This window comes from Rhinolophus hipposideros, assembly GCF_964194185.1.
Source record: "Rhinolophus hipposideros genome assembly, chromosome: 24".
Taxonomy (NCBI): domain Eukaryota; kingdom Metazoa; phylum Chordata; class Mammalia; order Chiroptera; family Rhinolophidae; genus Rhinolophus; species Rhinolophus hipposideros.
Window position 1 is genome coordinate 23894590 of NC_138070.1, and position 23943 is coordinate 23918532.

Here is a 23943-nt window from a genome sequence, read left to right on the forward strand (position 1 = left end):
GATGCCATTGTCAGCCCATCTGGCATGGGAGGCTCACTGACGTCAGTCTTCATGGCTGAGGGGTGGGCAGGGGCACCACGCATCCCTAGTGGCCACTGTGGTTGCTGGGCTGAGACGGTCCAAACTGCCCGCAGCCCGGGCATCAACTGTGTGGCCTGCAACTCCCTTCTGTCTTGGGGCCTCTGTGTGGCCATGAATGGGCCAGGGCTGCCCTCCAGGGACCACCTTACCTCTCACTGTCCATAGCACCCCAGCCTGAGAGGCCATAGCTTACGAAAAGAGCTCTTTATTCCACATCGTCCAATATTTTTACACAAGTAAAATAAAATGCATATCTCTATATACCGCGGTCCGGGCGGGAGGCAGTGTTCTGGAACAAACACTGCCACTGCTCCCTGTAAACATGATGGGGTGGAGATGGGGTGGGCGGGCGGGAGGCATCCATCAGGGAGGGCCTGGCTGCCCCTTAGGGTCTGCTGCCCAGTGTTGGCTGGCAGCATGGAGGGGACCCCGTATGTACACACACCTGGCACTGAGAAAAGCCTTTCTTGTAATCGGGGGCTGGTCAGCAGGGCCCAAGCATGGTCCAGAGCACCAGCAAGAGGCCCAGGGGGCTGAGGCTGCAGGCGAGACTGGGGAGGGCGCCTGAGCTCTCCAGGTCACCAGCCCTGCTGCCCCCACTGCCTGGATGGCCCAGACGACACTGGCTGCGTGTACGGTTCTTGCGGGAACAGCCTGGCCTCCGGCGAGGGCCCGTGGTGGGAGGCCCTAGAAGCTCGGAGCCCTGGGGCCGCAATGCGGTCAGTGGGGGCTCAGCTGAGCCAGGCAGGGTCCCAAAGGGGGAGTCGTTGATGTGCCGTGGGCCAGAGCTGTTGCCTGGAGGGCTGTCACCGGACGGCACACGCCCTTTGAGCGCGTTGCCGGCCGAGGCCGGACTTCCAGCCTCCAGCACTGAGGCTTTGTCCGCAGCATCCGGCTGGCAGCACTTGGGAAGCCCCAGCAGCTCCTCCTCAGTAGGCCCACCAGTCCAGACGGGACGGGAAGGCCCGGGCATCACGGCGCAGCCTTCTAGGTCGGTGGCTGCCAGGCGCTTGAGATCTCGACCAGCCAGGCGTGGGGGCAGGCTGCAGGGCAGCTCAGACGAGGAGCCACGGAACTGCCGCAGCCAGGCCCAGAGTGGGCGAGCCCGGCAGTCGCATACCCAGGGGTTGTCATTGAGCCGCAGGTACTGCAGGCCACGCAGGGACGCCAGGGCCTCCACAGGCAGCGCCGAGAGGTTGTTGGCAAACAGGTAGAGCGTCATGAGGCGGCCAAGGTCGTGGAAGGCGTGCGGGTGCACGCGGGCCACTCGGTTCTGGTGCAGCAGGAGGCGGTCGAGGCTGTGTAGACCTCGGAAGGCGCGCTCAGGCACACTGGGGATTCGGTTACCATGCAGGAAGAGGTGTGTGAGGTTGCCCAGGTCTCGGAAGGCGTCATCGGGCAGTGCCTGTAGCCCGTTGTCCTGCAGGTAGAGGTACTGCAGGGCGGCCAGGCCACGGAACAGGCCAGGGCCCAGCTCCCGCAGACCGCAGCGATCCAGGTGCAGAGTGTGCAGGCGGCCCAGGCCATGGAATGTCGCGGGGTCCACGGCACGCAGTTGTGCGTTGTCGCTGAGGTCCAGCTGTTCCAGCAGGGCCAGGCCGGCAAAGGCAGAGGCGTCAATGTGGGCTAGTGCGTTTGAGTGCAGCCACAGGATAGTGAGGTTGCGGCAGGCGCGGAAGCTGGAGGCTGGCACGTGTGCAATGAGGTTGCCGTGCAGGAAGACGCGCTGGCTGGCTGCTGGGATGTCGGTGGGCACGGCCTGGAGGCCCTGCTGCGGACAGCTTGTTGTTACCTTGGGCTCGTTGTAGCACACACACGCACCTGGGCATGGCGCTGCCACCCGCCACGCCTGCAGCCACAGCACCCAGGCTAGCAGCCGGCTCCCTGTGGGCAGAGGACAGAGTGCTTAGCAAGCAGGGGGTCCTGCGAGACTGCAGTTTGTGCTGGAGCCAGTCCGGTCCCAGGTGGTGCTGTCAACCCTGGGAACTCAGGTGCTACGATCTGTGCTTCACACAGCCCATGCCATCCCGCCCAGAGCTCAGACACACCAGCCAACATGCCCGCACCCCCACCACTCCGGGTTAGCCAGGTCCCAGCGCAGGCCCACCTGACGGCCTCCTGTGATGGACACTCACGCCAGCAGTACATTCTTGGGACCCCCGTGACCACAGGGCCCCCTGGGCCTGCTCACTGTCTCTGTCGTCTCCACTGTCCCTGGATTGTCCCCTGCCCCACCAGCCCACAGGCCCGGCTGGGAGAGAGAGGCTCTTGGCAAACACTTGAGGACCAGGCTGGCAGAGCTCCAGCAGAGGAGCCCCGAGGCGAGGCTCAGGCCCAGGCCTGTCAGGCAGTCAGCTGCTGAGCCCTCTCAGGCTACCGGAGAGGTGGGGCTGTGGCTCAGACCTACTGCCCTCCCCAGGCCCCTGGAGACCTTAAGGCCCCAGGGTTGCCCCGATTCTGAGGAGGACTGACCACCACAGGAGCTGTGCCTTAACGAGGAAACTGCAGGCACCTTGGTGGAACATGAGCCACAGCCCGCAGTAGCCCTCCTGCAGGGGTCCGGGTCCTGTCAACAGGGCCCAGGAATCTGCCACAAGGGCTCCAGAGCAACTCTACTATCACAGCATCAGGAGGCTGGATGCCTGAGGGCAGGTGGGTCCAGGGCTCAGAAGGGCGAGGCTCCTCCAGGCGGGCCGCTCCCTCCTCCACACATGCTCACAGTCACTTTGAGAGCTTCCTGCCTTGGCAGGAACACCTCCCACAGCCTCCTTCCCTCAGCCTCCTCCCCTGCTTGACCTCCTCCCCAGGCGAGGAGCTTACTCCTTCCCAGGACATCAATCCTTGCACAATCCCAGCTGCCCTCAAACATCCCTCCCGGACACACTCTCAGTGAGTTCTGCTCCAGCTCCAGGGGGCTATACCCCCATTCTCCCTCCCCCATCGAAGGGCCTGACACACCTGGGGCTTCAGCAATGACCTATTCCGGGCAGAAGACTCCTCCAAGGGCAATGTATCCAGCCCTGGTCTTACCGGTAGGGCCAATAATACTAAGCTCAGTGCTATCACTCCACCATTAGAGCCCTCCTCTTTGAATGCTGAAGGTTCTTTCCGCCTTCAGGAGTGAGTCTATTAAAATGTGAATCGCCTTGGGAGGGTTATGGCTTATCAGCTAACACTTGAGTTATCAGCTAACACCTGCGTTGACAGCTAACACCTTCCTTGGCAGCTACCTAAGAGCAGGATTCTGCAGACATGAGCCAGCTAAGTGTTAGGGCTGGAGCCAGCAGGAAGGACAGGGCCACAGGCCAGCTTCCCCTACCCAGAACCATGACCTTGGGGCCCCCCACCCATGCTGGGTTCTCTCTGCCTGGGCTGGTCCAGACGCTTGCCCCAAGCCCAGAGCCCCAGCAAGCTGGCATGTTCAGTGGTCACAAAGGATGTGCCCTTCCAGACTCTGGTCCCCAGGTCCTGGGTACCCCCTCCCCACAGTCTGGGGTTCTCTTCTGCCCTCCCAGCTGCCAGGGACATGACAGCCCCAGGATGGGGTCCAGAGAGGCAAGCCCGGCCCAGGATCCCCAAGGCCTGGGCACCCCTCTGGGTTCGCCATGCCTGGGAGGTTATGAGGAGCACCTCGGCCTGCTGTTCTATTTACTGCTGACTTCCTCTCTGGCTCTCTCCTTGTGGGGACTCCTTGGGAAATCAGGCCTCATCATGCCAGCTCTCACCAGTATCTCACCTGCTGTCACTGGATGTCACTGCTACAAAAACAGCACTTCCTCTCCCCAAGATCTTGGTGGCAGAAGAAGACCTGGGGTGGAGTGGGGTGAGGGCCCCAGGTACTCACTGGGCCAGGCTCGGAACCTCACCACGGCGGGCGGGCCACATCATGACTGTGCCATGCCACCGACCATACCATACCGCAGACCAGGCCACACCACTGGTCAGCAATGTCACCAGCCACCCATCGCAACCATGCCTGTCATATCATCAACTGAGCCATGTTACTGTCACACCCTGTCCTGTGGCTCCCAGGCTTGTAGCTGTGGTTTGTGAGCTAAGTTGGTGTTGGGTTCAGCGGACTTCCCCAGAAGGGGGCCAGCTGCTCTGGTCTCCAGTCCACCTCAGCCCGGGCCCCCAGGAAGCAGTAAGCTTAGCGCTATACCCACTCTCAGACTGCCCGAAACAAGGCTCCAGAGCCGCGCTGTGCCACTGCGGGGGCAGGTGGCAGAATGGCTGCGTGGCTTAGCCCTGCCGGGAAATGGGCATCTGGTGCAAAGATACAGCTCTGTTCCCGCTGAGCCAACTGCTTTTCGGAAACCAACTTCTGAGGATCGGTGTCTCTGCACTGGCCCTGCTGTCAGCACAGTGGCCGTTGGTGGGCTCTCTCCCCTCCGCAGGCACAGTAATTGGCTCCAGCCTGGGCCCCCTTGGGGCCTGCCCGCTGGTCTCCATAGCAACCCTACCGCTGAGCAAGCATGAGGGGGGATCTTTTTATGAGATAATCAAACCCAACGTTACAGTGTGGGTTTATATTAACAGTACGGGCCCTGACAGGTAGTGGGAGGGCATCCCCTGACTCCACCCCAGAGGCTAAACCCAGTCACTCACCAGACCCCTCCCAATGTCCACGGAGGACGACAGCTCCTCCCAAACCTAAAAGGTCTCCCCCATTCTGTCGCCCCACCTGTCGCCCCAGCCTGTCCCTTTATCCCATCTTCTGTCCTCCCCGGCCTCTGCAGCCCGTGAGCCAGGCCTCTCCGGCCTTTAGGTCTGTACCCTTACTTGTCCCACCAGCCCATCGGAGGCCTCAGGCGGCACCTTGTCCCACCTGCCCACTGGCTGCAGCCTGGCAGCCTGCCTGCCCTCATGCATAGCCTTACTAGGTCCCGGTCCTCAGCACCCAGTGCCAACTCGCCTCTAGGCACGTGTGGTGAGAAAACAGCCCTGCTGAGACTTCAGCTTATACACAGGAAATCAGAGTATAACATGCCCCCCAAGCTCCTGAGACCATCGTGGCCCCACATCAGGCCACCTGAGCTATGCACAAACCCCAACTGGTCCATCTCCCTCCAACCTTGAAGCCTATTCTTGCCCCCCATTTCCTCACACCTCAGTGCAGAATGGCCAGGTCAGGAGTCCCCTCCTGTGCTTTCCCCAAGGAGGAGGTCCTGCCTTAGCCCAGGTCCGGCTCAGAAGCAGTGGTGGGGGCAGGAGGCCCATGGTTGGGGGTGGGGACCGGCCTGGGGTTGGGGTAGGACAGTGACCGGATTCTACTTGGGGCCTCTTCCATCTGGGCAGCCAGATGGGGCAGGAATAACTGAAGAGGCCATGAAGCCAAAGACCCCAGAGGCCGGGGGGATCAGGCCTGGGCATGGCCCCAAGGGACACCTGCACGGCTCATCCTGCTCCAGCTTCTGCACAGCAAAAGGCCCAGGTCCCCCTGCCCAGTCACTGTGTTGGGAGAGGGGTGGAGGGAGAGGAGGAAGGTGGAGAGAGGAGGAAAGGCGAAGAGGTGGGAGGACAACCAGGATGGGCAGGAGGCTCTGGGGACACCACACGAGTCAGTGAGCAGTGGGCAGGCGGCTGCTGAGGTCACAGCTCAGGAGTAGGGACTACAGGCATGGGGCAGTTTTTGGTATATACCCTGACCCCCGCCATTCCTAGAGTCTGCCAGCCTCGCTGAAGTATGCAGGGGTCCCACCCCACGAGGCCACAGATGCAGGGTTGACAGCCTTGGAGTCCCAGAGCACTGGCTCAGTGCCCTTGGGCCTCGATGCCTCCCACTGCAATAGGGCAGAAGAAACTCCCACCTCAGGGATTAGTCTGAGAGCCTACCAGCTGGTATAAAGGGCTGCATAAGAATCAATGATCAATTTTCTTCTCAGCATCATGAGCCCATTTTACAGATTAGGAACTTGAGGCAGTGAGTGGTTAAGCCCTGAGCCTGTCCCCCCTGGAGAAGGCCCAGGAAGGAGGGTGGGAGAGGGACGGAGCCACAGTGCGTCTAGCCCAAGCCTGAAGAATGGCTACTGTGTGACTTTGGCGCGAATGGGGCACAGGCTGTGAGGACATGGACAGATGCCAAAGGCATACGGCTCCACCTGTGCCATTGGTAGCTGGGAGGGGGACGTCTCCAGGGAGGCTCGGAGCTCTGCCCCCACCCCCAAGAAGCTGAAGTCAGTAGGCTGTGGAGGGGCCGGGCAGCTGCAGCACAGTCAGGACACCGGTTAGCTCAAGACCCTCTTGAACACCAAGAATGTCCCCGTGAAGGGTCATGTCATAGACTGCAGTTACAAGGCAGAACAGGAGGCCACTGCTCAGCATACCAAAGCCAGAAATAGCTCCAGGCGGGGGTGGGGCCGGTGGTGTCCACACACCGCAGAGGGTCAGGGCACCTGGGAAGCGCTATGCTCGCGCTCCTCCCCTGTGCCTATCCCCCACGCCCCTGCCAGCCCTCCACCAACAACTGGCCCACCCCCATCATCCATCTGTCCCCCTCAGTCTTCACTCCATTCTCACATTCACTATCCACCTTCGGTCCATCCTGGGGCCCACGGACATGCTCAGGGGCAGTGTGCATGTCCACGGCATTTCCCAGGCCCCTCGTACTGGGAGGGAGGAGAGTGGCAGCAGCTCTGGTAGGGGCAGCCCACTCTCAAGGGGGCCCTGCATCCCCTGGGGGGTGTGACTGCCACGCCTGCTGCCTGCCCCTCGAGGCCCTCCCTGCTTGTTACTGATCTTCTCAGGGCAGGGGCTGCAGGGGCGGGCTGGGTGGGCCAGGTCTATAAACGGGCCAGGTTACCGCCATGGCAGGAGGGTGCAGGACACAGGGCTGCGTAGTTCCAGGCCAAGCTGTGTGCAGTGGGGAAAACTGATAGCAGCTCGGGCAGACCCTGCCTGATGTCACACGGAGACCCAGGCAGATCGGCAGGACAGCTCCCTGACTGCACTCAGTGCACAGGGGGACCCAGGGACATCAGGCCAGGCCCAGGCTGGGCCCATCTGCTAACTCTCCTAAGGGTTTAGCTTATTTACCCATTTTACAGGTGAGCAAAATGGTGGGGGAAAGCCACTTGTTCATAGCCCCAGGGCTAGTAGGATTCCTAATGTCATGGCACCCAGTCATTGAAAGGCCTTGCTGGGTAGTAAAAAGTTGAAAGCTCCCCCATCCCCGCCTTACCCATCATCCTCACCCCACACCCAAGCGCCCCGTTCTCCCTCAAAGTTTCCAGCCAACACATCCTGTGGGAGGGCCCAGGGCCCCTTTCAAGTCAAGGAAATTGAGGCTGGCAGGGGAGGGGCCTGGCCCACCCGAAGGCGCTGGAGGCCCTAGAGGGCGCCCTGTGGCTGGGGTTGCACTCATTCAACCCTCACTCACTCAGCAAATTGCATCAGACACTGTGCTGGACACTGCAGGCCTGAGCCCAGGATGCAGACCCTGGCAGCTTATGACACTTGTGACCCAGGAGTGGCTGACCACAGGCAGTCATCCTGCCATGTTGCATGTGCCACATGGGGAATTTAAGGTGCTATGGAGCCCTGTGCTGGCTCCAGATGTCAGGGGTGCCAGAGGAGGAGTCCTGGAGCCCACTGCCAAGGGGAGGTCCAGGCAGATGACCTGGTCAGGATCCTTGGCCCAGAGACCGGGCCTTGGGAATTCATCCTTGGCCAAGGGTGAGCTGCTGGCTCTGAGGGCTCTAGAACCTCGCCCTGTCCAGCCCACGTCTCTACCTGATGCCCACCTCCCCCACCCCCCTCCCCAGAGGGGCTGATGATGCCAGCATCTGGAGACCTGTCCAGCCCCAGGGCCGTAGCTAGTGTCCCTTTCCACTCCATCAAGCCACCAACAAACACCTGCTGCCTCCACAAAGAGTTCATCATAGTTCCGTGGCTAATAGATTCCAGCGGTCATCGTGGGCTTGATTTCCCAGAGGACATGAATGAGGAACCAGCCAACATGCCCCTGCCCTGGGGGGGCTCAGGAAGGGGTCACTCCTGGGACCTGCCCTGCCACACATCTGCCACCATTCTCATCTGCCTGCCTTGATGCCATCCCACTGCCAGCTCCTGTCCAGGACCCCAGCCCTCCTCCCCCATCCACTCTCCATTCCCAAGAAGGGAGCATGTGTCACCTCTATGAAGCTGACTATTCCTACGAGGCCCAGAGTGTTAGCCTCCTATGGGGCAAAGTGCAGGAATGCACACTTGGGGTGCACACTGTAGAAACGCACACTTGGGGTGCATGCTGTAGGAGTACACAATAGGAGTGTACTCTCGGACATTTGGCTGCTGGGGCCTGGGAGGGTCAGGGCACAGGAGGTGAGTCAGCAAACAGCAGAAGGGTTGCTGTAGTGAGGCAGGGCAGACGTGGGAGCCCCTCCCAGGAACCAGGGCTGGCAGAGGAGGGTCTTCTCTCCTCTGCAGTAAGAGAAGACAGATGGGCATATCCCCAAGTGCTCTCGAGCCCCTGGCACTTGTCAAACATCACTGACAAGGCAGGAGGACTGCCTCTGCTCTAGCAGGATTTATTCTGCTATGAAAAGACAAACACAAGTTTCGGGAGGCCCTCGTCTATTTGTCCTCCACGATCATCTGTCCCTCCTCTCAGCCACCTGGAATCAACCCCAGTCTGGAGGAAGCAGCTGGACGGCAGCCCACCTGAGCAGTCCCAAGATAGCTGAGCTCTTGAAATCACCCCTGACCAGGCTTCTGCAAAGGGTTTAACATCTGCAGGGTAGATGCGGGCTTTGAAACTGAGCTGGGGTGATAACAGTGGGGGCAGTACCTGCCGGGACCACAGAGAAGCCCGGTGTGGGTTGGTGAGCTCCACAGGATCCGGCTCTTTCCAGGGGATGAGGGTTTCAAGAGGCAGTGAATGACTCTTAAGCCTGAGATGCTCCCATTCAAGTCACCACCAACGGAGTGAGGCCAGGGTACCATGTCCAGGCAGCTAGAATAAAACTCTCCTCAGAGCTAATGGGCCCTGAGTCTCCTGTTCTACTGCCATCCGGCAAACCAGCATGCTGGCTGCTGCCTGTCTTTGTAAATAATGTGTTATGGGCATGCAGCCCCACCTGTGTGCTTACTGTGGCTGTTTTAGCGCTACCCCAGCTGAATGGAGTGGTTCTGACACACTACGTGGCCCACAGAGCTGACATTATTTAGTATCTGGCCCTTTAGAGAACTAGTTTGCCAACCTGGCTTGTGATAGAAGCATGGTGAGTGCCTCCTGCGTGTGGGTGTTGCCACCTTCACCGTCACAACAGCCCCACAGAGGTTACTCAAGCCCCCACCTAACAAAAAGGAAACCAAGGGTTAGAGAAGGCCACTGTCCTGCTGAGGCCACATGGCTGGAATGGACAGAGCCTGGCAGCATCTTACAGGGCTGGAGGGTGGTAAGGAGAGAGGTGACCCTGAAATGGCATGTAGGTCAAAAGAAAAACAATTATTTTGCCAAAGAGGCTGTCGGGAGACTGGCAATCAAACATGCATAAAAGAGGACAAGTTAAAACACAGACAGAATGAAACTGGTTATGAGGAGCCGAGGGAGGACGTCCCCAGGCACCAGTCCACACAGGCCCTGCTTGGGAGGATGATGAGGGCTCTTCCGGGAGACTCGTCTATGGGGAGGTGGTTTTGGGTGGGCAATGGGTCTCTGGGGCCACAGCTGCTCGACACCAACCCAGCCACCCCAGGACACTGTGCTCTCCTCTAGGAGTTCTGCAGCCAGGTTGCTCTGAGAATGGCTCGCTGACCCACTAGCATTACACTGTCCTCTTAGACTGGGAGATCAGTTTTGATGCACTTCCCAGGACATCAGGATTCAGACTTCAGTTGATGGGATCTTCCCATTTAAGAACAAAGATGGGACAACTTGGTCTAGGAAAGGTAAGAGGCACTGAAGTACAGGGCCTCCGTGTAATCAGGCCTCCCTGACCCATCCTATAGCCCCACAGCCAGAATGTTGGATGGCAAGTGAGCTGTGGAGGCCCATAGCCCTTGTCGCCTTTATAGCAGCCACGTGCAGGCCCTGGGTCACAGGAAGCGAGGAGCTGACCTGGGGCTCACTTGGCGTGCTGCCAGCCTCACACAATGGCAGGGAGCCCCAGAAGTGAGTGAGTGATGGTTCAGTGTTGGGCCGCCACCAGACATTCCTGAGCAGGGCCGGGGACCCCATTCCAGCATCTGCCTTGATGCTGCACAAGGACTTCTTGGACAATGTCTCCTGTCAGTGCACCATCACGCCCCCACCCTCACATAGCGCGCACCACCCGTGTGCGGAGGAGAGGGAGAGAGAGGTCCTTGGCTTCCCTGGGAATGGCCCAAGGTGCAAACTTCCCTTGTTCCTGGAGTTTTCACCACATCCCACAGCACAGTGAGGGGGTAACTGTCATCCCCACTCCTCAGACAAGGGCTCTGAGGCTCAGAGAGCTGAGGTGACCACAGGGGGTCAGTGAGGCCAGGGACACGGTCCAAGATCACACCCCCACTGCCCCAGAGACCACAGCAGACCCTGAGCCCCAGAGACCCACATAGCAGGGAGGGGCAGCCATCTCCCCAACCCTGGCAACAGGCCAGCATGCTCCGGGCTCCCTGATCCCCACAGCGCTTTGTCCTTCAGCCCATGCTGTCCTCTGTTCCCTGGGCTGGCTGAGGTGGTCCCTGGGGTCTGGCAGCCTTGGGTTAGGATGTGGGTTCTGAACCCCCCTCCCCAAGTGGCTAGGTAAGCTGACCACCCGCTCTGAGTGGCATGAGGATGGGCCAGCACCCACCTCCTTGGGGCCCCCAAGAAGCCTCCAGCCTAGAAACTCCACTGAGAACCACCCCCAGGCCCCTGCTTTGTGTCCAGTGTCCTGCCTCCCCAGAGGCTAGTGTGGGGCCTCTGCTGATCTGATCCGGTCAGCTCCATCTCAGATGGGCAGCCCAGGGAAGTGAGGTCTAGGCTCGGAGGCGCGACCCGGAGCCACGCTGATCATTTGCTTCCAGCAGTGTCGAGGCTGCTCCGGCCTGGCCTGACAGCCCTGCTTCACGCAGGAGAGGCTGTATCCGGTGGGAGGAGGGCCCGGCAGTCTGGCTGCGCTGCAAGCATGCCTGGAGCCACTTCTCCCACCTCCGCCAAGCTCAGCTTCAGCAGAGAGCGCAGACTCGAAGATAGGTCTGGAGCCCAGCACAGACCGACTTGCCCCACAATAAGACCCCTGCCCGCATTCAGTACGGAGTCAGGTTGCTGCTACTTCTTAGGCAACACCGGCACACTTGGCAGTCCCCACCTTCGCTACCACGCACCACCTGCTCATCCCCCTGAGACCCACAATGATGGGGAATGGGATATGTGCTAAGAAGGGCAGGGAACGTGGCAACAGGGCTGCTTCCCTGAAGAAACACCCAGGTTTCTGCCAGGTTGCCCAAATTCTGCGTCAACAATCCCCACTCTCAGCAGAGCATCCAACCAACTTTAGTGCTTTCCTGGTAAATGTAACTAGAAAACTGGGCATCTGGAAAAGTTGCCAATGGTGATAAGAGGAAAAATGGCTCTAGAGGAAGCAGAGACAGTGTGGGGAATAGATACAAGTAAGGAAAAAGTCTAATTAGTGTCCTCAGAAATAGAAGAGGATTTAAAACAAGAACAGGGTGCTATGAACAGGGAGCCATCGGAAAACAAGAGGAATTCCTGGAAGCTAAAAATAGAATTGCTAAGAATTTTAAAAAATCAATAGAAGTGTTGGAAAACAAGGTCAAGGAAGTCTCATAGAAAGAAAAACAAAAAGAGAAGGATGGGGGCGTTGGTGGAAATGATGAGATTCAGAAGAAAATATAGGTCCAACATCTGTCTTGCGGGACTTTCAGAAAGAGAAAACAGAGAAGAAAAAAATTACCAAAGAAATAATACCAGAAAGTCTCCTGGAGCAGAAGAACCAGCCTTCCACTGGGCAAGTGTCTAGCACAACACATGACATTCATAGTGCAATTTCAGACCTCTGAGGGTCAAGAGAGGCCTGAAGCAATGTGGCATCAGATTTCTCCAAAGCACACTGGACACCAGAGACGACAAAACTGCAATGGCTTCAAAACTCGGAGGGAAAACTATGTTCAACACGGAATTCTGGAACGGGTCAATGCAGCTTGAACAGATTTGCTAACATTCGAGGACGCAGAATGATGCTTCACCGTTCCTCCCTCAGAGAGTTAGTTGGGGATGTGCTTCAGCTACAACAAGACGGAAACCCAGAAGGAGGAAAACATAGGGTCCAAGGAACATTGGGTGATGAAGGGAAGTCCTGGGCAGAAATGAAGGGTCCACAGCACACCTGGCCCAGGTGGGGACAGCAGGACAAAGGCCTGGGGTGAAACCTCCATGGGGTAAAACAAGAGACCCAGTAAAACGCCTGACATGGAGAAGAGTAAGCACATGAAAGTGGGAGAAGAGACAAGAGAAAAAAAGAAAAAGTTAACTGTAAACTCTAAGAAAAACAAAAGGCCATACAAGCGTGGGAAGGTCACCATAGTACCCCGCTGTGGCCGGGCTGCAAAGAGCATTTATGGACCTGGGCTGGGAAACACTGGTTATGAATTTAACTGACAGTAGCAAGACAGCCACGCTGGGGAGTATGCTGGAGAAGAGGGGCTTGGGGTAGGCGCCACAGAAATGGGAAGGTAACCACTTGGAAAAATGAGAAATGGGGCAACAGTAGCTGTGTTTCAGGATTGTAAACCAATTCTCCAGGCCCGCCTCCAAGGGCTGGGTACAGGTTTTAACTTTGAGCAAGATATGGTTGACCAGAGTGTTACCTTTTTAAAAAGGTAAGGCATTGAAACTTTAAAGACAGAGTTAAATAAAAAGAAGAAAATAAAGCGTATCTGCCAGAAGGTGGAGATGAACGTGGGTCAGAAGTAGGTGCTTCCAAGGTGCAGGAGAAAATGGGGCTGAGAGCTCCTGCAGCATTGTGGTGCTTGACCAGGCGTCTGGCGCAGGGACAAGGTCCTGCACACCCTACTCTTTAGCCCCGATTCAGCCAAAAGGGGGCCAAGGATGCCCCTGGTCCCAAGGGACGGTCCAGGCTATTGGCTCCAGAAGCCTCTGAAATCCAGACACTGGAAGGGACAGCTTCCAGCTTGAAACTCCATCTATGTGCTCGAGGCTTCCCCAGTCCCACCACCACCCGGCAGCCACTTCCCCTGGCCCCTCTTCTCCTCTGCACTCCTAGCTCACAGATCGGAGCCCCTCACCCCAGACTGAGGACCTTTGGGAGCAGAGGGTCCTGTGGATTAACCCAGCAGGGGGACCGCCTGTACTTGTGGCCTCTGGAGAGGGCTCACCATGGCCTTGGCTGAGTGCAAACAGGCTTCCCTTGGCTTCTGAGAGTCCCAATCGCGTCTCTGCAACTGAACCCGTGGCACTCAGGCAGGGGCGATGTGAATAAGTAATTCCTCTTTTATTAACGAGTGATAAATTATTCCTATATGATTGTGTGTGATAACTCTTCTTTATTTGAAATCAATTTGGGATGGAAATTGTTGGCGGCTTCTCACCAGCAAGGGTGGGAGAAGCAGGCGCTGCTGCCTCCTGGAAAACAGGTCAGCCACTCACTGTATTTCTGCTCCGTCCTGAGGCTGATGAACCTGGTGCTCCTGTCTGCAGAAGGGGGTCGGCTGCCCGGGGGGTAGGGCCAGGGAGGGCGGCCTCATTTTCTCAGCATGTGCCCTGGGGATGGTTGAGGAGGGGTCAGTACAGGTGCCCCAGTATGGCCTCTTTCCACCCCCGACACCTACTGGAAGCTCCAAAAAGAAGCCTGGCGCCACCCCACCCAACCCCACTGGACCCAGGGCACAGACCCCAGGGATGGGGTCATCTGCAGGCCACATTCCACTCATTCCCCCATGGAACCCCAGGACCAGGGCAGCCTGACCTTTCACCCCACAGAGGACCCAGTTAGTCTCCCCCACATCCCTGCTCAGGCTGACCATGGCTTGACTTTATTAAGCTTGAAGAAGCATTTTTTTTCTTAAACATTTTACAATACACGGCCCCCACCCCTATTCCTTCCTCCTCTCGTCCAACACGAAGGTCCCCAGAGTGAGCCCAGGCCCAGGTCACACAGACCTGGCCCCCTGCCCAGTGCCCCTGGCAGGCCCAGCCTACTCAGATCAGTGCCCTTGGCCTCAGCACCTTTTCTGGTTAAGGCATACCTAAATCCTGCAACCCCCTGGGAAGGCAGCTAGCTCCTCCCCCGCAAGCCAGGCCCACAGGAAGCCAGATCCCACCTGTTTGCCCACTCTCCTGCTCCTGTCCAGCTGCCTCCCCCCTACCCCGGGCTGGGTCACCTCTAGCCCAGCCACTTCGCTCAGCTCAGCTCAGGCACTGTGAGTGACTTTAGCCTCTTGGGCCTAGGTTTATCATCTGTGAAATGGGAGGTTGGGTCTGAGAACCCGACAAATCCCAGGGGGGTGGGCACTTTAGTGGACCCACACCAGTGTCCCTTACTGCCCACCCCCGTCCACTGCCAGGGAGCCCACTTCACCTCATACCTCTTAGCAGGCACCTGCGCTGCTTGTTTGTCTGTTGCTGCCTAGGATGTGGGTTCCATAAGAGCAGGACCATGGCTGGTGCCCAGCACACAGTGGGTGCTCCATAAATGCTTGTCATGTAAATGCAAGAAATGCTCACCACCATGGGCAAGTTGCAGGCTTTCTGAGGCTGTGCAGACAGCATTCCCCAAGGATGTCCAGGCCCAGGAGAGTGCATGGGGCACTAATCAGGTGATTAGGTTTAATGAGGTCTTGAGGGTGGGGTCTCATGATGAGATTGGAGCCCTTAGAAGAAGAGATGCAGGAGAGCTTGTTTTTCTCTCTCCAGGTGAGGACCCAGCCAGAAAGTGGCTGTCTGCAAGCCAGTCAGTGAACCTTCATCAGAACCTACCCTGCCGCACCCTGTTCTCAGACTTACAGCCTCCAGAACTGTGAGAAAAAAAATTTCTGTTGTTTAAGCCACTCCGTCTGTGGTATTTTGTTATGACACCATGAGCTGATTAACATAATTTCTTTTTTAAAACTCTGGTATATTTTTCCAGATTTTCTACAATGCACACAAACCAGTAAAATCAGAAGTGTTTTTAGTCTGTTCTATTTGGTCTCGTGTGGTGACACTGGATGGGGCAGCCCTACCCTGGAAAAGGTGGGTGAGGCCATCCTCAGGCAGCAGGATCCTCTTCCAAGAGCCCCGAGCCATGGGGTCTTGCCCAGGACTTTGTACACTGGCACAGCCTAGGTGGTGGCTCAGGCAGGTCTCCCAACCTCGGAACATTCCCTCCCCTGGAGAATGGAAATAACAAGATCCACCTCACAGGGTGCAGAGAGGCCACACAGCTCATGAGGGCAGGGCACAGTGGGTGCACAGGAAATGCCCAGCCTCCTCGTCCTGAGGGAGCACCTCAAGTCACCCCCAGCAGGGACCACCATTCTATATAACAGAGCAGAGGTCAAGTCACAGCTGGAAAGGGCATGCTGGCACCTGACCCAGCCTTACCCCAGGCCAACCCTGGCACACGCACTGGACCCTGCCTTTGCTCAGGTAGCCCTCCCCTGGAATGCCGTCCCTATTCCCAGTGCCCTTAGAAGGTCTCTTCTCTCCAGAGCTCGACCATACCACCCCTCAGAGGCTGGACCCTTCTCAACCCATTCCCCTCCCCCACCACAGCCTTGCCAGAGACGTCCATCCTGTCTCGCCCTGACCCCTGCCTCAGCTCCGATGGAGCCACTGAGGGGCAGGTGCACAAGCAGAGCCTGTGGAGCTTAGCTGGGGTCACAGCTCATGGGCTCCCATCATGGGGTACTCAGCAGGAAAGGATATTAGTGAAGGCCCGAGGGGTCCTGCACAAGTGATATCAGGTGGGTCTTGATGCCACCTGGGCCTCAGGGCAATGTGGAGATAGTGCACACACTGTTGGCCACCTGGGGCCGCAGCCACAGCATGAAGGCTTGCAGCCCCTCCCTCCCTAATTCCCACTGTGTGCAGGAGGAACATACTGCCCGTCTCCCCCAGGCCCTTTGTCACTCACGAGTATGGTCATGCCTATACCAGGCTTCCTGTGATCTGGGTGGTGGGGGGATAGGCAGCCACGATATAGAGAAGGGTTCCAAAGGGGCCCTGACACCCACACCCACACACACACCACCACCACCCACCTTGGGCCACCCCAGGGGACAAGCCGAGGTTCAGGCAGCAGGTTGAAGAGTGGAGTCCATTAGGGCCACCATCTGTTTTGGCTGTGACAGGTCCTCTCAGTGACATCCAGGAGGTATGTAGATGGAATATCTTTATGGGGAGAGTTTTTCTTTTGCCAATTTTCAAACAGGAAGCCAAACACTTGTCACACTGTCCCTGTGTCAGCCTCTGCCTGACATAAATTGGGGTTGAAGCAGGGAGATAAAAGAGAGCCTGGACACGGCTGGTGTGCAGGGGCCACGTGTCACACAGCCAGGAGCATAGAGAGCAGTGGGCCGGCCTCCAGCTAGGGCCGGGCGGAGGCAGCCTGCACCCCTTCCTTCTGGCCCCATATCCCCAACCCCTCCCTCTGCTCTCCTCTTGGCCCCCACAAGCTCTTCACCTGACCCCCATCTCCCTCCTCCCCATGCACAGGGTAAGCCTGGGCCCACCCCAGAGGCCACCGAGCCCCATGCAGCGGCTGTCCCGTTTCTGTTCCTTCCAGGAGCCCCTTCCACCTCAGCCAGCACCTCTTTAAGACCCAGAGCCTATGTGGCCTCGGCGGAGGCCCAGTGGGGTGGACCCAGGCCTCAGGGTCCTCACCGCCCTGCTGGCACCCACATAGCACTTCTACCTTCTGGGGACTTTGGAGTGTCTTCCTGGGACCTGGGGGCCTTGAGAGCAGAAGGTGTCTTAAAATAATGCTAGAAAGCACTTGCTAAGAGAATGGAGAGAGAAACGAGGGATCTTCTGGGACCTGTCCAGGATTCCCCAACCCCCATCCTGAGTGTATATCTTGGTACGTGGCTAATCCCACCGAGTGGGAAGGGTACTCCCCAGGGGATGATGGGGGGGGTACCTGCCAGGCCATACTCAGGAATCACAGTCCCAGGGTCCCCTTCAGCTCCTCCATCAGTTCCTATCATATGGGGAAGGCCACCTATGTGGTGGGGTGGCGGTCGCTCACTGTACCAGGACACTGACAATCCTGCTGCTTTTTCAGGTGACCCGGCTGTCTTGGGCTCCGCCCCCCAGGAGACCTAACAATTTAGTCCTTGCCAGGCTCACCAGCCACCACCTCACAGGGCCTCATCCCTCAGGCGGTCCCAGTGGCTGGGCAGGGGCGTGACCAGCCGGTTCTACGTTCTTTGAGGATGAGGGCTTGGCTGAATGTGTCCTGGGTGAGCAGGGAGGCCTCTACCAGGGCAAACAATGGAGAGTGTGGGGGAGGGAACCTGGCAGGGCTCTGGGAAAAGTGAGGTGGGCACTACAGCCACTCCCAGGTTCCTGGCCACGTGAACTGTGGGGGCAGGTGGGAGAGCTGGGTATGGAGTCTCCTGTGTGACCTTGGGCCCCACGGCTCTCCTGAGGTTGCTCTGATGCGACAACCAGAATGTCCTGGGAGCCGGTCAGGATTGGCCTTTCTCTGGAATTCTGCTTCTGGTCACATCTTTGGGGATGGGAGCTGCTTCTGGGTAGGTAGGGGAGGCGGTCCACCCTCCTGCCGCCCAGACCCCACCCTGCCCAAGGACCAGGTAGGAACATGTGCCATCCCTCGCACTGCAGTATGAGGCTGGTACAAAGAGAACAAAGAACGGCAGACGCTTCCATACAGTCCTGGCTCTGGGTACCCCAGTGCCCTGCTTGGGCAGGACGTACCTACTGTATGCCTGAAGCTGCCACAGAACACCATAAGCCCGCTGGCCCTGCACACAGGCCCTACCCACCTCCCCCAGAGCCCAGTATCCCACATGCCTTGGAATTGGAGTGTTTTCCCACCCACAAAGGCAATGAGCTGGGAACACCACCTCTGGTCAACAGCCGTGGATTATGGGTGAGACCTCTGGTGACCAGGAAAGGGCAGGTGCTGCCCAAGGTCACACAGCAAGATGGCACCGCACAGGCTAATCCAACGGCTGCCCAGACTTGGAGGGGAGACTGCTGGCAGGTCCCTGAGCCTGCCCCATCTGGGCCCTGGCAGGTGAATAAAAGCAACATCTCAACAAGGTCACAATGGGACAGACTGAGGACACAGCACTGGGCCCAGGGAAGCAACGGGCAATCCAAGAGGGCTCCTGGTAGGAGGTGAGGGTTTCTGAGCCCTGCCTTGGCCTGAGCCCCTCGGCACTCCACCTGCTTGCTCGATGGGCCCCTCACCAGCTTCAGCCTCAGCCTGACATTTCCCGTGACATTTGCTGCAAAGAAATAGAGTCATAAACCCAAAGGTTAAATTTGCACATTGCCTCACACTGCCAGGAGAAGAGCAGTCCCTCCACCCACTAGGTGCCGCGGCTACAGCGTTGGTGTAAAATGTCCCACCCATCCCTGCTGCTCTTGCTGGGGGCCCAAAGGTCCTCCTCCCAGTCTCCCCAAGGGAACTCAGTCACAGTTTCCTGAAACAAATTTCTGGGCACACCAGGCCCTGAAGTGTGTCACACCAGGGTCACAGAGGGGCTCTGCTCACCTTGCTCATAAACCCGAGGCCCTGAGACACCACCCTGTGGAAAAGAAGCTCCGAGAGAAGCACCACTTACCCCAGCTAATCCCAAATCTGCTTGATCACGAAATCCTTGTTCAATGCCCCCCAAAATTCCATGGAACTTCAATTCCATGGAGCATGATCTGTGACGGTCACTTAGGAATGCATTGGTACAGACCAGAGAGCTGATGAGCACCCCTGGGGGGCTGGGTCAAGTCCTGACACCCCAGCTCCTCCGCCCAGGCTCCCTGTGTCACCACTGGCTCAGGTCCATGTGCCAGGGCTCAGACAGGGCTCACCCCCTGCCAGGCCCACCTGGGCCAACTCAAGACCCTGGTCTCTGCCCAGGCAGCACCTCTCCACAGCCCCTCTGGGATGTCTGCCCACAGCCCTGCCTTTCAGCTCCACCGCCTGGGCCTGGCTGCCCTGTGCTGGTGGTGGTGGCGGTGGTGGGGATCCGTGCAAGGCTGGAGGAGGAGGCCTCATGGTTCCTCCGCCATCCTCTCCCAGCAGGCAAGGCAGCGGGCCCACATGGAGCTAGGGCTGTCAGGGGGCTGTCAGGAGGCTGCAGGTGAGGGCAGAGGCAGTGTTATGGAGGCAGGAGAGCTGGAATCCTGATCAATACCGGAAAGCATATTCACTCAGGATCAGCCAGAAATGCAGAGCCCACCCGTAAGAGGTTGGGAATCAGGGGGAGGGCCTGTGACCACAGCTCGGGAGGAGCTGGCGGGGCCTCCATGTGAGGACTGAAGCTCCCCATGTCCAGCTACACAACCACTAGCAGTGTGAGAGGCTAAGGCAGGTTCGGATAAATGATGGCTCATCTTCAGGAAGGGATTCTATACACATCAGTAAACCTAGGAGGCACAAGAATAGTTCCTGACGTGCCAAATGTTTAAAATACAGTGACAAAAGAAACTGCAGCACAAAACACCCGTGTGGTGGGACCCGGCCGGGCCCACACGCCCCAGGGCCGGTGTGGACCGTGTGCCCACCTTCCGGCTGGGCTTGCATGTACAGCTCTGCGACCACCTGTCCTTTAAAGCAGTTAGTCCTATAAACTCAGGAGGCCAAGGATCACATCCCTTGAATTGACAGGCGCAGAGTAGGAGCTCACAGGCCAGGAACTAATGAATGAATAAATGAATGAATAAGTGAATGAGAGAATGAATGGGTGTCTAAGTGAGCAAACATAGTGTCTGGGGTTAGGCCACCAGAAGGTACAGAAGCAGCCAGGCCACAGGACAGGGGACACTGAGGGGTACAGGAGCTGCAGAGGCTGGGCCCTGAGAGGACATGTGGGGGGCATGGCTGGGGGTAGGGCAGCCAGGCAGGCTCCTATCGATCTTAAGGTCCAGGCTGGCCACAGAGGGTCAGGCAGCCCTGCTCCGGGGTCAGCAGTCAGGGCCCACCAGGCTGGGGGTGGGGCAGCATGAATGGTATTGACCAGGCACAGCCAAGGGTCCTCGAGACCCCCACATCAGGGCCCAAGGGAAGGGGTGTCACCCACACACGCCCTCCTTCCCACACTCACTGACATACACTCATTCCCTCACACACCATTCACTTAATCAACTCATCGTGGAACTCCTTCCTCCTGCCGGTTCTCCTGACCCTTTCCAGATGCACAGACTGAGGCTCCGTGGAGACTTTTTGGCCACAGGCCCAGGCGAGCAGGAGCCAAGGCCCTGGGGGGTGGGTTTCTTCCGCTTCACCCGCCAGGACCCTCCTGGTACTGCACCAGCTGCCAGAGCTGTCCGTGCTACAAAGCCATGAATTCAAGGCCAGAGCAGGAGCAAGGAGGGGCCCTCACTGTTTGTGGGTGAGCCTGTGTTCCCTGGCCTGGGGGCAGCTTAGGGAAGGTGAGGTAGGTGTCAGAGATAGTGGGGGAGACATGGCAGCACCGGCCTCGGGCCGGCCCTTGGCTGCCTAGGACAACAGGACTTCCAGAGCCCCAGCACATCCTATGCTGAGAGGTCTTCCACAGACGCCACTCCCTCTTCCCCCAACCCACTGGGCCAGGCTCTCCTCCCTTCAGCCCTCTGCCCTGCCTCTCATCCAGGACCACAGGGAGGGCCAGTCCTAAGTGTAGGACTCCAGCTGGCTGTTAATCCCCCCATAGCGAGAAAAAGAGGCTGTGTGGTTCTGCAGGCTCCCTGCTGGTGAGGGGCAGAGCAGAGATGTTGCCCCAGCTTGGGAAACATGTAGGTGGCAACTTACTACCTCCCACAGTGCCCTCTCTTACTCCCTGCTCCCCCACCACCCATTCCCCCATCTCCAACTCTCTTGTGGCCTCTAGGGGCCTTTTGTTTTCCATCTGCAAATGGGTAAAGAGGGATCTGATTGGCAGTACACGGATTCCAGGACTTCCTTACTTGGGAACCATTGATGGGGAGTGAGAGGTGGTGGTTGGGGGTGGTGGGGGGGAGGGGTGGAGATGGTGGTCTTTTTCGGTATTTTGAAGGTAGAAGCACTGAGGTCAAAACTCCATGTGGGCCTCAGCTTTGATGTGTCCCCAACAACCCCCGAGGAAGACCTGATTACTGGCCCATGTCACAGGTGAGGAGACTGAGGCACAGAGAGGTAAACAGTCACACCCAAGGTCATACCCCTGGTGAGCGGCTGAGCCAGGATCCAAATCTGGCCGTTGTTCTTCGCCACTCTACATCTAGGAGCGAGGAGCCACCACCTGGCTGTGGCCCTTGAGTGGGAACTTGCTTCTTCCTCATTTTGACAAAAGGGGAACAGGGGCCGGTACCTGATTTACAGATGGAAGGACAGGCTTAAACCAAGGGGAGTGGCCAGGCCCCCTACCTGCCCCATCATGGAACCCACTCCTCTGTTTCCCCCCCATACACCCTAAAAGGATGACCCATTGGCCCCATTCCACAGACAAGGACACCGATGGTGGCAGGGGAGCAGGTAGTGTGGCCCCGTTTCTCTGAGCCCTGGCCTGGTGTCCTCACCACAGCGAGAACGGGTTACCAACACCCTTATCTCAGAGCCCCACACAGCACCTGAGGCAGGTGACACACCACAGAACCCCTCATTATGGAGAGACTGAGGCACCAGGGGCAAAGCCTTCTTGAGGTCACCCTGGGTCAGCCAGGGTGGGCACATACCTGCCCCCGCTGGGCTGAGCTGCAGTCACTGCAGAGTATGATGTGTGTGTGTGTGCACGAGACAATCTACACACACACACACACACACACACACACACACACAGGGGTTGTCTCGTCTGTCAAGGTGTTGACTTCCAGATTTGAAATGGGCCTTCCCTGCCCAGGTAGGTCCCAGCCCCCATCAGTCACCACTGCCCCAGCATGGGGGACGGCGAGGAGTGTCTGGGAGCCCTTTCACCTCACACCTTGGGCTAGGGCACTGAACTGGCCCCCAACACACATTTCCCAGGGCCTCTGCTACAGATTTGGGCAGAACCTGGCCACAGCCCACCTGGGCACACAGGGACACCCAGAGGCAGAGACACATGCTCATGTGGCCACAGGCACATGCAGTCATGAATGCAGACACACATGTGCAGATGCCTACCAAGTTACACACACACACACACACACACACACACACACACACACGTGCGCGCGCCTAAAGGGCTGTGAAGGCGAGACTCCCATGACATGGGGGTAGAAGGACAGAGGTGGCGCCAGGTTCCTGTAGCTGGTTACTCGCCTCCTCTATCTGTGAGCTCCCGCTGCCCAGAGCATCCCTCTCAACACATGTGCGTGGAGGCGTGGGAGTGGGTCCTGCTGAGGGGCCTCAGCATGTGTCAAGTGTAGAGAGCACAGCAGGCATGCTATGTGCATGCATGTGTGCCACAGACATGTGGGGCGGGGCGGGTGATGATGCAGGTGTGCACCCACAGCACGTGTGCACGTGCACACTGGGGCAGCCTGGCATAGTGTCTGCACACACGGTGTGCAAATGTGGAGCCCTTGTAGACACATGCACGTGCAAGAAAACGTGTGTGCAGCCTGCGGCACTGTGGACATCAGCAGGGCAACCCTTTGGGTCACCAGGGGACCACTCTCCAGGTAGGGCATGCAATTGGGTCCCCAGCCCCTACTCTAAGGATCTCACACCATGTAGGGGCGGAGTCCCATGAGGGGTGCCAGGGAGGGGGTGCTGCCAGTCCCTCAGCTGAGCCCCGCAGGGGCCCTCAGGCTGCAGAAGTGGGGTGCTTGGCTGCCTCCTCTCATCGCCCTCCCTCCTGGCGGCGGCAGCACAGGGCTAGCCCCGCATCCCACGCCCTTCGCTGTCGCCAACGCCCCCATTCATCCCCATTGGGCCTGACGCGAGACGAGAGGTCCTGAGCTGATTCGGCGCCCGGGCAAGGGTGGAGGAGGCCATCACCACCCTTGTTGGGTATCCACGTTTCTGCAAACCAGATCATTAACCCCTTCGCAGCCGGGATGCTCCGAGGCTGGACCCCGCCCTTCCAGACCGCAGCCCCTACCCCGGCTCCGACTCGGAGTCGGAGGCCATCCCGACCCGTCGCCCCCGGCTCCGCCGCCGCCGCCAACTTTCCCAGGAAGCGGCAACTTTTCATGCTGCCGCGGGCTCCGCCCTCCCAGGGACGGGCACCGGCGGCCCCGGTCGGCGCAGCACTGCAGTTGCCCTCACGGTTGCCAGTGACCCTGCCGCCCGCCTGGGCAGCCCGGACCGGCCCTGCGGCTCCGGGAGCTCCCCCCACCCAACCACCCAGAGCCCCACCCTGCGGCCCACTGGGGCGCGGCGCGGCACTCACCTCCGCCGGACGCCCTCTTCATCGTCGGGGTCGGGCGGGGCGCGTCGGGGACCGAAAGTCGCTTCGGGGCCGGCGCCCGTCTCCCCGCGGCCGGGTCCGCATCCAGGCGCCACCGCTCCGGCCCGGCCCCGGCCCGGCCGCGGGACGAGGCTGGGAGCGCTCCGCTCCGCGGGTCGGCTGGGTTGGCGGGGCCGCGGCGCGGAGGGCGAAGGCGGCGGCGGCACGGACCAGGAGCGGATGAATGTTTTATGGGATCATGTGGTCTGACGCGCGAGGAATCTGCCCGGTCCCCCCGCCAGGGCGGGGCAGTCCGGGGCGGGGCCTCGCGGCGGGCGGGGCGCTCACCTGGGCGCGGGCCCGGGCGGGGCATGGGCGCGGGCAGCGCGGGGCTGGGGCGCAGGCAGCGCGAAGCCGGGGCGC

At 58.9% G+C, this 23943-nt stretch overlaps 1 protein-coding gene across 1 annotated transcript; it reads right to left on the reverse strand.

Annotated features, from left to right (window-relative positions):
- Window positions 1–272: 272 nt before the first annotated feature.
- On the reverse strand, window positions 273–23943 carry RTN4R (reticulon 4 receptor). The gene is made up of 2 exons (XM_081037877.1): window positions 23524–23943; window positions 273–1965 (listed from the first exon to the last, which is right to left on the reverse strand). Exons 1-2 carry the CDS (start codon window positions 23891–23893, stop codon window positions 566–568), a joined length of 1770 nt encoding a protein of 589 aa, XP_080894003.1. The 5' UTR covers window positions 23894–23943; the 3' UTR covers window positions 273–565.